Raw genomic sequence first — 12,496 nt, 5'->3', positions numbered from 1 at the left:
AGGACCTGTATTAGGGCAATGGTCATGTGAGTAGAACAAAAGGGATGTCTAAGAGAGATCCTGAGAAAGAAGAAACAAGAAGACTTCATCAACAGATGGGCTGTGGAGGTGGGGGAAGAGAGGATGATGACACCAAGGTTGCAAGTTGAGGTGATGTGACAAGGAGGGAGGTGTGTCCTTAACAGTAACAGGAGAGCTGGGCTGAGAAGAAGATAGAGGGGAATGAGTCTGGTTTGGAGAGGTTAACAAGAAGTCTATGAGATGCAGCTTCAGATGTCTAATTCCACAGAACAGGATACTCCTCCCATGTTAAGGTCATCATTTCGAATCAGTTCACTCCACTTTGTATCTGTTGCTCTTCAAATATACAGAAGTAGAAGACCCTCCCTTACTTTCTGGTTTCCTTTCTTTGTTGTCTCCCATAGTAGACTTGTAAGCTTCTCAAGGGAAATAATTGTCTTTCTTTTTATTAATTGTGCCCTTAGGGTTTATTTAATGCTTGAAACATACATGGTAGGTGCTAAATAAATGTTTGTGTTCCAAGACAATTCCAAAGGACCCATGATGAAAAATGCTGTCTACTTCCAGAAAGATAGCTGAGAAACTCTGAGTGTGAAATGTTTTAATTTTTTTCCACTTTAGTTTTCTTGCCTTTATTTTTCTTTCAACATGACGAATATGGAAATTTCTGCATGATTTCACATACATAACTGATATATTGTTTGCCTTCTCAATGACTAGAGGAGGGGCTAAAAGTAGGGAGAAATTTTGGAATGCAAAATTTCCAGATATGCCAAAAATTAAAATGTTAAAGTTCTACAAGAATGTGAAGGGACTCTTCTTTGTGCCTGCCTTTGTAGTCCTATCACTTAGCAGAGTGCCTGGCAAATAGCAAATGCTTAATAAATACTTGTTGAAAATTTTAAAAATAAAATCAATGTTAAATGGATTTGGAGATAAACTATCACTTAGTAGCAGTTTCCCTAACACAGGACACTGCGCACTGATAACTTATGGGGTTCTTGGTGACTAGGAGGTTCCTTCCACCTCTCACATTACAGAACTAGAAGACTCAGAGCTCCTTCTCCCCTTCCCCAATTTACCTAAAATCATATTACAAATCACTAAGGACTTGAGAAAGGTTAAGAAGGCAAGCAAATTGTGAGAGTCTCTTACCAAATGAAGATGAATCATTATTAGTTAATGGTAAAGCATCATTATATTTACATACATTTTTTTTTTAGGAAAACGGTCTTATGTGTAAGGCAATGTACATTCCTATTTTGAAAAAATGCTTTGTGATACTCACCTCTATAAGGCACAGGAATTGTTCCAGTAAGGCTCATTAGCTCCCTAGAATTGCCGTCATTAAAGACTAAAAGAAATTAAACAAGGTTTTAATCGTGTGCACTCTAGCAGGTGCTTCCAAATAATGTAGTTAAAACTGAAACTGTCTTTTAAAAATCTTCTTTCTTATGTATAATATACTATCCATAAAATATACCAAAAACCAACAAAGTATAATTTATTTGCTAAATCACACAATAAGGATCTACTTGTGAAAATACACATAAGCAAACTGCTTCTGTATTCTCTGAAAAAAATGGATGGAATGCATATGAACACTTGTCTATCGCTCACAGAAAATTAAGATGTGGTTCCCCAAATTGGTTACTTACATAACCATTATAAAATACTACCACACAGAACATAACATTGTAATATGTATGATCTAAGAACTAATTGTTACTATAAACTTTACATTCAAATACACAGTAATATTTAATTTTTAGAAAATGAATGTATGAGGTATCCAAAAATTGCAAATAAAATTGTTTATACTGCATAACCTAAGTCCTATTTTGATATCAATTCAATTACTTCACTGTGTTTCAATTAAGAATTAGTAAAAATTAGCAAAACTCTCTGTATACTAAGCCTAAGGTCAGAAAAAATTTAAAAGTTATTGTTTTCAAGGAAATTATTTTCTACTAGAAAGGAGAGGGAGATAAGATTCCTTGGAATGCTTTGAAATATATAACACAAAATAAATAGGATTAGAAGGGAATCATATTAAAATGAAGATTGTTCCCAACCACTGACCCCTTAAAATCTATCCACAAACCCCTAGGGCCTTCAAGTTAAAAATCCCTTCAATAAGGTAAAAAAGAACTAGATCAAGTACATTAGGAAAATCTGAAAGGGAAGAGAACAACTATATCTTACAGTAGGGAGATGGGGGGTGGGGTAGGAGTTCCTGAATTGAATATTAAAGGAAGAGAGGAATTTAAAAAGACAGAAATGAGGAAGTAGTATATCCCAGGCAGAGGACAGTTTAGAGTCTAGTAAGGATATAAGTTATTAGTTACAAAACAAAACACTATTTTCACGGTTAACTGAGGGATGAATATATACACATACCAAATATCAACTGTATAGAGTAGTTAAATAAAAGATAGTTTAGGAAGAAGGGCAACAGTAGCTGGGGAGAGACAGTGGGAAGGCTGTGTCAGGAAAAACCCTTATGCAGAATATGAAGCCTGTGGGAGGGGGGTAATTCCGATGACAACCAAGGCATATATCCTAGTATGGGGGAAGAAACCTATCCAAAAGCACAGAGAATGGAGATGGGGTATGAGTGAGAGTCAGAGGTCAATTTGACTAGAATGAAAAGTGCAGGAAGGTGGATAATAACTAGTGAGATAGTAAAGATAGTTTGGGACCAGGTTGGAAAATTTTAAGAACTGAACATCAGAGTTTGTATTTTATTTGAGATGCAGTAAGGAAATTACTAAAATCGACTGAGTAGGAAAATCATGTTTATATTTGAGCTTAAGGAAAATTACTTTGACAGAAGTACAACCAAGAGAATTGAGGGATATAGACCAATAAGGAGGCTATTGCAATAATCTAGTAAAGAGCAATGGGGATAGAAAGGGGAAAAAAAGGAAGAACATGCAAAAACTGTTATGAGCAAGATTAAAAGTAAGGTCACCTCAATGGAATGGGAAGATGGATAAATGGGTCAAGGATAATACATGGATAGACCAGAATAAACCTCCCACATCAAGTGGAATTTGAGTAGAGTGAAGAGAATGAAAAGAAACTAAGAACCAAGAGAAAACAAAGCTAAGAACAAATATAGTACTCCCAAAAGCTCCCGTAGGAGGAAAATTATGAACCGGACAAAGGATACTGAGAAATAGTCAAGTATCATCAGGATGGTCAAATTAAAGCCAAATGAAAATAGGTTAATTTAGGGCACTGGAAGACTTTTGGGGGTGACTCCAAATGCAAGCTTCATTTTGGAAAACACCAGGGGCAAAATATGTATACAACGTTAAATGAATTATAAAACAAAACTGACATATATTTATTCTATTTTCTAATTTTGTGAAAGATCTTACTATAAGGTCCCATCCAATAACGTTCTATGTCTATGAAAGTGAAGCAGTTCATTCTGTAAACTTGTCTATGTATTTATGAGTGAGAGAGATGGAAAAATAAGGTATAAAGTCATTGCAGGAAACATGTTATATTTAAGTATAAAAAAGACCAAGGAATGTTAAGAATAGGCAAAGTTGTCCCATCTCAACCAATGAACTTACTAAGAAGTCCCAAAGCACAAATCTAGAGCAGGCAAAAAGAGAAAGAGAGCTCTTAAAGAGAAAAATATAAAGGGACAGAGATTGGCAGCCCGAGCTAAAAAAGCCCTTACAAGCCATCTAGTCCAACTCTCCTCATTTTACAGATGAAAACTGAAGGCTTGGAGAGGTTAAATGATTTGCTTAAGTTGACAAAGAAACCAAGAATCATAATCTGGAATCAAACCTAGGTTTGCTACCTCCAAATTCAGCATTCTAGGCTACTTCTGTGTGTGTGTGTGTGTGTGTGTGTGCGCGCCCGCGCGCGTGCTGGTTTGGCAATAGCACTAGACTACATAGAGTTCCAGGAAACTCAAAAACTCCATGGCCTCAAACAATTATTGAGAGTCAAAGCAATGAGGTAAATTTTCTAATTATAAAATGAATTAGACTTGGACATTTCTTTTTTTTTTTAAAAGGGAAATTCTTCAATGAAATTAGATGTTTAGGAGTAACTGAAGAGTGTCTGCAAAATGCTTCACAAAATGAAGAATGAGACAATACTGTGGTTCTTTGGTTTATCTTTAAAGGGAAGTTTTTCTCCCTCCCCCGTAACATGATGTCAAAGGGAAATTTGAACTAGTTATAGCTATATAGAACTTAAGCTATATATATTTATATATTATTGCACTGATTAAATATATGCTTTCCAAATCCTATGTCAATTTAGATTCATTTACCTATAACAAGCCTTAAGTGTTCCAACTACCACATTAAATTAAATTGCTGCTTACTTGAATCTGGACAGAAAACTCACTTTAGTCTCTCAAATCTAATTGTTACAGGAGCATTATGACAATAGCATACTCCCTATGTATTGCTATTAAATACAAAGTTCTATACCAATGGTCCAGTTTCATACCAAGAGTACTCTTTAAAAAGTGTTAGCATTAGAATATATTGTTTTAGAAGGACAAAGCTGAGGTTTCAGGGTGGCAGACTATAAGAGTTGCTTGTACAACAAATGTTTTTTTTCCTAAGGGGTTAGATATTGAGAGAAAATTCATTCTGTATAAAACTTTGTATACCATATCACTTGTTCTAGGATAATGTTGAAGATCACCTAAATATAATCTGTCTGTCTACAACTTTGATAGAATTTTTAAATCAAATTTAAATGAAAAATATGGCCAAAAATAAATCTTTAGAATTATTGGATTATCTAGTTGTAATAATTCTAAGGCTTTATCAAGACTGTTTATACTGCCTCAAAGACTAGTAACTCAACTACACTAAGTGCATCAAACCATTTTTCTGAAGTTGATCTGTTTTTGATGTGAACTTGCATCACAATTCAAATAACATTAAAAGTGAATCACACCTCGCCATCAATACTATCTATAATTGGTATACCAATCCAGATACTACTAGATTGGATCAATATTAACTACCAATTCACAGTATAGACTTGGACATTTCTAAAAATAATTATGTTCCATGTGAAAACACTTCTAAAATTAAAAGATGAAATGATTAGCTTTTTTAAACCTTAGTTACAAGCCTATGAATGTAGAAGAACTGCCCATTTTGCCTTGCCATCCTTTACTTTCAGAAGGATAAAAGTTAAATTTTAGATAATAAACTTGACAAACATAAAGGAAACAGGAAATCATATAAACAAACAGTAATACTGCAGTACACTACAGATTTTTTAATTAAAAAACAAACAAGATCACTCACCATAAGAGTCCAATACAGGTTTGAGATCTTTGTACAGTGTAATAACATTGACAGTTTCCCGCACAGTTAGGTCTCGGTACTTGTACTAGAAGACAAAAAAAAAAAAAAAAAAAAAAAAAAAAGAGTTTAATGTGAAAGTGCAGCCCAAATATACCTTGGAGGTCTTCCCCAAGACACTGCTTTCTAACAAAAAAGTTGATAAAATTCAGTTCCTTAGAATTGTCTGCAAGGGTTTGAACCAAGAAAAAGAGCTCTGGATTTGGAATCAGAAAGTTAGGGGCTCAGCCTACTTTAATAAGTACTTGCCAACTTTGTAGTTACTGTGTTGAGAATAGGAAAAAAAATCAGAGAATAGGTATACAGAAAATTAATTTTTAAAATATATACACAGAGAGGAACAACTAGGGAAAGAGCACTAGCAGAATGGGGGTGGGGTGGGAAGAGTGAGGGGTGGAGGTAAGGGAGAAGTCCAAAAGAGTACTAAAGAAATTGAGATATTCACAAGGCAAAAGTGAAAAGGGAATATATTTCACATATGGGGATAAATTTGTGTAAATGTACAGAGAAGGGAGAAATTGTAAAATACAGAAACAGCAAGCAGATCAATTTATCTGAAAAGTCCAGAGGATTAAAGAGAATAATATGCAATTAATTTGGAAAAGTAGAGTGGAGGAAAAGCTAAGTGGCACAGTAAATAGAGCACTGGCCCTGGAGTCAAGAGGACCTGAGTTCAAATCTGGCCTCAGACACTTAATAATTACCTACATGTGTGGCCTTGGGCAAGCCACTTAACCCTACTGCCTTGCAAAAATTAAAACAAGGAAAAAAGAAAGGTAGAGTAGAGCCATACTGTGAATGGTTTTAAAAGACAGGAAATTATTTTTTCATCCTAGAGAGTTCTCAACTGTTTGAGTGTTCAGATTCCTATGGCAAGCTGGTAAAGACTCTAGACCCCTTTCTCAGAATGTTTTTAAATACACAAAATAAAATGCACAAGATTACAAAAGAAATTAATTATATATATGTAAGAGTGAAAAGTTTGAACGAGGTGGTAGTTTAGGGTGGACTAAGAGCTAGTCACAGAAGTGAAAAGAAATAGAAGTGACATGAGAAGCCTTAAAGAGATATAATCAACAATTAGCAATTGGCTGTGAGAGGTCACAGAGGAGTTCAACCAAACAAGTACCTAGCATGTGCCAGATCCTGTGTGAACCTGGGGAAAAGAAATAAAGGCAAAAAACAACCCCTTCTTTCAAAGACAGATAATACCCCAAATGGAGCTGGAAGGAGGGCAGGGGAAGAGGAAATCAAGTCTCTTTTAACTGGTGGTGCTGCCAGGCTCTCTGTGCTCTCCACCCTTGAATCAGGGGGACAAAGGCCTGGCTAGGCATGAATTCTAGCACTGCCAGCATCCTCGGGCAGGATGTTCAGGTCCAGAGGGCTGTGGCCAGATAAATGATGATCAGCAAGTCTTAAACCTGGATTATGTGGTGGTCACAACCTCCCTGGGTTCCAGTTTCTTCACCTATAAAATAAAAGTTGGACTACACCGGCAAGGACCCTTCAACTCTAAAATAGACCAGTCTATGACTTTACCAAGTTCTCAGCAAATAGACCTTTCCACCACCACCACCCCCCATTTCCTGGCAAGAACTATTCAATCCTAATCAAGCTAACAAGCTAATTTTCATAGGACTCTCCTAAGCTTTGCTCTTGCTCCTCTCCACTTACTATGGGAGGGTCTACTGCATAATATTTATGTAACAATTGGAATAGAATATAGATTATTTAAGATTAAAAATTTGGGTACCCTCTGCCAGTACTTTTTTTCCCTTCTGATTAAAAATCTGAATAAATTTTTTTCTGAATAAAATCCATGTTGCTTGAGGCAACTGTTTTTGAGCTAGAAGGTACTCAACTGAAGTCCCCTTGTTTGGGTTACAGGTCTCCAATAGTTGCTCTTCAAAGAGGACTTGAGAAGGTGATGTCATGGCATACTTCCAATTAAATTCCTAACTACCCTTCAATGCCCAACTCAAATCCTACCTCTTCCATGAAGTCTTCCCAGATGCCTCCACAGCCTCACACTTATCCATATAATTTATTTAACAACTAATCATGGGACATTATGATTGTTGTTAAATGGCTCATTTAAGTATTCATTAACTTTTCTTGTGTCTGGTCTAGTTTTGTCACACTGAGTGCCTTCTTTGTTTTTATCTATGACTCCTTGCATGTGTAATGTTTTGTTTTAAAATGTTTTTTGGTTGATTTGTATTCTTCCTTGAAGGCAAAATTTACCATGTATCTCAATAAAACAAGAAAAAAATGATAGAAGTACTTCAGAATCTTTGCCAAAACTTCAAATGAGCCACACAGAGCAGTAGACACAACTGAAACGACTAAAAAACAAAAGCTACTATGCTGTGTAACTGCTTCTGCTTGAGTTTGATAGCAATAGTATAGATAACATTTTAAAATATGGGTCCTTTTTTATTTTTACTCTGGAGTGAAAGGGATATGGGGGTAAAGAGGTAAGAGAAAGTAGATAAGAATTCTTTGTAAATTCACAACTTTAGCATGGAAGTCAATCAGATCTGGAGGAAGGCTAGGTTGGCAATAATTCTTTTAAGTGTCATGCCTTAAACCCAAATCACTGTGGATCTCCGGATTGGTTATAGTTTGGGCTCAGAATGATTGTGAATAGTTATTTTCTCCCAGATTTTTTTTTTTGACTATCTTAAAGAGGTCATTCTTTGACTCAGTTCTTATCTTGCTTTAATCACTGAATGGGTGTTGTCCCAGACAAACAGAAACCTGGGAAAGATTATATCTTGCCACTGGACCCAGATGGCTCTTGAGGACAGAGTGCAATGAGGCTGGTGACTTTGCACAGTCCTTCCTCACTTAAATCCTAATCACTTGGATGCCATGACATCACCTTCTCAAGTCCTCTTTGAAGAGCAACTATTGGAGACCTGTAACCCAAACAAGGGGACTTCAGTTGAGTACCTTCTAGCTCAAAAACAGTTGCCTCAAGAAACATATGGATTTTATTCAGAAAAAATTTATTCAGATTTTTATTCAGAAGGAAAAAAAAGTACTGGCAGAGGGTACCCAAATTTTTAATCTTAAATAATCTATATTCTATTCCAATTGTTACATAAATATTATGCAGTAGAAAAGTCCAGCCAATCTAATTCAAGCTTTTTCAACATTAAAAATAAAAATAATCCAATCATTTTCATCATATAAAATAGAACAGGCCCTGGAATATAAAGCTTAGGTAAAAATATGACACTGTTGAACCTTGGGAAATTCATTTACCTTTCCTGGGTCTGTTTTCTTATTTAGTGCAGCTCCATAAACTAGATGTTATCATCCTTAACTCATCTCTCACCCCCAACCCTCCCAATAATCCAAATCTGCTGCCAATAATCCAATCTGTTTTCTCTGCCTTTACAACCTATCTTTGTAACACCTGTTCTCCTCTAGCATTACCAGGACTCAGGTCCCCATCATCCCAAGCCTTAACACAAATCTGCTGGTCAGTGCCCCTCTGTCACTTTCTCTTGCCTCTGCAGTCTACCCCTGCACATTCAGCTGTCAAATGCTGTGATCTGACCATGAGTGGCCCTCTAATACATCCAGTAGTAAATATAAAATCCTTTGTCTTTTAAAGTTCTTTATTCCTTTCTAGCTTTCCAAATTAACCCACAAGCTCTTTGAGCTAAGGTTGTGACATTGATCTTGTTGTTTCTCAAACAAAATACTTCATCTACTGACAGTTTTTTCACAGGCTGTTTTCCCACAACTGGAAATCTCTTACTCTACATTTCAGCCTCCAGTTTTCTTGACTTCTCGCAAGTCTCAGTTCAAGCTCCCCTTTTCTGCAAGAAGTTTTCTCCAAATTTTCCTACTTCAGGCTTCCCTAAGATTAGCTCCAATTTATTCCATCTATAGTTTGTTGATACACCATCTTCTCTTTTAGACTATGTATTCTTTAAAAGCAGAGACTGTCTTTTAATCTTCTTTGTATCTCAGTGCCTGGCTTTTAATAATAAAATGCTTGGTGACCAGCCTTTTCCTCATCTGCACAGTAAGAGTGAATTAGTTGGCCTGGGTCTCTTTCAAGCTAAAATTCTGACTTCCTTTACTCACAATTTTGTAAAATTTTTTTAAGGCAGTTTGTTCCCTACTTTATTAAATGGCACTAGGTCATGTTTTGTCTCCCCCTTCCATAAACATATATGTACATATATATTATACATATGGAATCTAAACTCAAAACTGAGACTGTTTCATATCAAGTGAACAGAATCAACCCCCCCAAAATGTATTTATTCTAACAGAATTTAAATAATAATTCTGATTTATGTTGTATTTACATACAGACCTTAGATTAATAGCAAGACCAAAAGTATTAAAGAATAAAAAAGTCAGCAATTATCTTGGAGAAATTGTAGATTTTTCAAATATAAAACAGAATTTGTGGGAAAAAATGTTTTCTATTAAAACTACCTAAGATATACTGACAACTGAAACATCTTACAAATAAAAATAATATCATTACAGAATAAGGCATTCCAATGGCACAACATTCAAACCACATCTAGAGTTGAGAGATGGCACCCTGTATAGAGCAGCCAGAGTCAGCACCCATCTTCCTGCGTTCACATCTAGATAGATCACTTCACCCCGTTTTCTTCCAAGTCCTCTTTTATTAAGTGAACCGGGGAAGTAAATGGCCAAACCACTGCAGTATCTTTGCTGAAAAACCTCCAATGGGATCACGAAGAGTCCCTAGCTACCGACCAACAACAAGAATCTAACTTTTAGATAAGTTTTGTCTAGTCCCGAGGTTCAAATTCTAATGGATTCTCGACAGATTTATAAAATTTATAAAATTCCAAAAATTACATCCCCTGGGAAATGGTGGTGGTCTCCAAGGTTTTACAAAATGTAAATAAGTCACTTGATTTCATTTCCTAAACTACATATATATATATATATATATATATATATAGAGAGAGAGAGAGAGAGAGAGAAGTAATCACTTGATTTCATTTCCTACTATATATATGGAAGTAAAGAAATCACTTGATTTCATTTCCTAAACTACACACACACATATATATGTAATCACTTGATTTCATTTCCTAAACTACACACACACACATATATATGTAATCACTTGATTTCATTTCCTACTATATATGGAAGTAAAGAAATCACTTGATTTCATTTCCTAAACTATATATATATGTAAATAAATCACTTGATTTCATTTCCTAAACTATATATATATGTAAATAAATCACTTGATTTCACTTCCTACTATATATACAGAAGTAAATAAATCACTTGATTTCACTTCCTACTATACAGAAGTAAATAAATCACTTGATTTCATTTCCTACTATATATGTAAATGTCATTTGATTTCATTTCCCAAACACTACATATATGTAAGTAATCTCTCTCTCTCTCTCTCTATATATATATATGATAACCTCCTTGCTTAGTAACTTCACTTAGGTCAAATTTGGCTGAAGTTATCATTTAATTTTAAGAGCTTCTTCCCATTTAATCCTAAAATAGTTTGAAAGGTTTTTTTAATTGGTTCGTAAAAATGGCTGGTGGTTGTTGGGAAGAAAACACTATCCAGAATACAAGAAATCGCGTGTTTTTGAGGACCTGTGTACAATGCAGGGCTCCCCGCCCCCCTTCTGGGCTCTAGGTGACGCCGGATCCTCCCTGGGCTCCCCGTCAGCAGCTCCGGAGAGTAGTGAACAAAGTTGACCTGCGGAAGAAACCCCAAGCGCGGCTCCGGCCTGGGTCGGGGCGCCCCGGGGAGCCCCGGGCTGGAAGCGGCCGGGCGCGGGCGAGGAAGCCGGGCGTTCCTAAATGAAGGCTCGCGCCAGCGGGGCTCGACGCCGAGCAGGCGCTCCCGGCCGGGTTTCCCGCGGCGGCCGCGCTCCGCCCGGGGCTCCGAGCCGGGCGGCGGCGGGAGGGGGCCCGGGCCCGAGGCCCCGCGGCCGCCCGGGGAGGCCTGGGAAGGCGCGCGCGCGGCGGGAGCCGTTGTCCCGGGATTCGGGGGAGGCGGCCCGAGCGCTCACCTTGCTCAGCATTTTCTTCAGCTGGCTCTCCGGCACCGCCATGACGGCCACCTCGCTCCCCCGGGCCCGCGAACTCAGCCGCCGCCGCTCGGGCGCTGCGCCAGGCCGCCCCGCACAATCGACGCGCCCCGCCGCGGCTACCCCGCCCCTCCTCGCCCCCCTCCGGCTTCCTCCGTCTCCGCCTCCCCTCGGATCAACAGGAAGTGGGCCAAGGGGGCGGGCCCTTCCGCTTCTGTCGCGTCACTTCCGGCAGCTCCCGGGGCGAGAGGTTAGAGGTCGCAGGTCGCGGCGCGACGCCGTAAACCAGGTCCCCGGAGAAGCGGCTCTGGGGGGGAGGGAGGGAGCGGGCCGGGGCCTCAGTTTCCCCTTCTGCAAAATGAGGGAGCTGGGTTGAGTCAGGAAAGACTCCGAAGGGAGAGGTTCCTTCAACCACCTTTGAAGCTACAGCGGAGTTGGTTTTTTTGTTTTTTAGGGTTTTTTTGCAAGGCAAATGGAGTTAAGCGGCTTGCCCAAGGCCACACAGCTGCGTCATTATTATGTGTCTGAGGCTGGATTTGAACCCAGGTCCTCCTGACTCCAAGGCTGGTGCTTTATCCACTGCGCCACCTAGCCCCCCCCAGCAAACAGTATTCATAAGTGTTCACGCCCCTCTGAGGCCAGGCCAGTGGCTGAGCGCCCTGAAGGACCCAGGACGCTCGGGGGTATAAGCAAAGCCTAGTGGATCGGTTGCTCTTTGCTTAAAAATCTCCCAAGAGGAACGGCCCTGGAGTCAGGAGAACCTGAGTTCAAGTGCGTCCTCAGACACTTCATAATGACCTAGCTGTGTGGCCTTGGGCAAGCCACTTAACCCCATTGCCTTGTAAAAACATAAAAACTTAAAAAAAATCTCCCACCTGTTCCATTTCCTTGCTGCTGTTAAACATAACTTTCTTAGGCTAAAAACAAAGTTAGTTTTATAAATGAAGTTTTATTCTCTGGGGTCTTATCAAAACTCATGGTGGGATAGCATCCTTAAGAATGTCAACCTTGTGTGGGAAATCTGGGACACTATTA

General features: G+C 38.4%; 1 protein-coding gene across 2 annotated transcripts in view; it reads right to left on the bottom strand.

The window, feature by feature from the left end:
* The window catches only part of TSG101 (tumor susceptibility 101), an 89,420-nt gene extending 77,834 nt beyond the window's left edge, over positions 1-11,586 (bottom strand). Inside the window, exons 1-3 of one of the 2 annotated variants that reach the window (XM_074230147.1) lie at positions 11,444-11,586; positions 5,325-5,409; positions 1,310-1,375 (exon numbers count right to left, since the gene is read on the bottom strand). In XM_074230147.1, coding sequence (XP_074086248.1) covers positions 1,310-1,375; positions 5,325-5,409; positions 11,444-11,485 — 193 coding nt within the window. In that variant the 5' untranslated portion in view covers positions 11,486-11,586. The remainder of the gene's footprint in view (positions 1-1,309; positions 1,376-5,324; positions 5,410-11,443) is intronic. The other variant, XM_074230148.1, reaches the window with a different exon arrangement.
* Positions 11,587-12,496: the final 910 nt, after the last annotated feature.

Source organism: Macrotis lagotis, chromosome 3 (genome assembly GCF_037893015.1).
Source record: "Macrotis lagotis isolate mMagLag1 chromosome 3, bilby.v1.9.chrom.fasta, whole genome shotgun sequence".
Lineage (NCBI taxonomy): Eukaryota > Metazoa > Chordata > Mammalia > Peramelemorphia > Peramelidae > Macrotis > Macrotis lagotis.
This window is presented reverse-complemented; position numbering and strand designations above follow the sequence as displayed.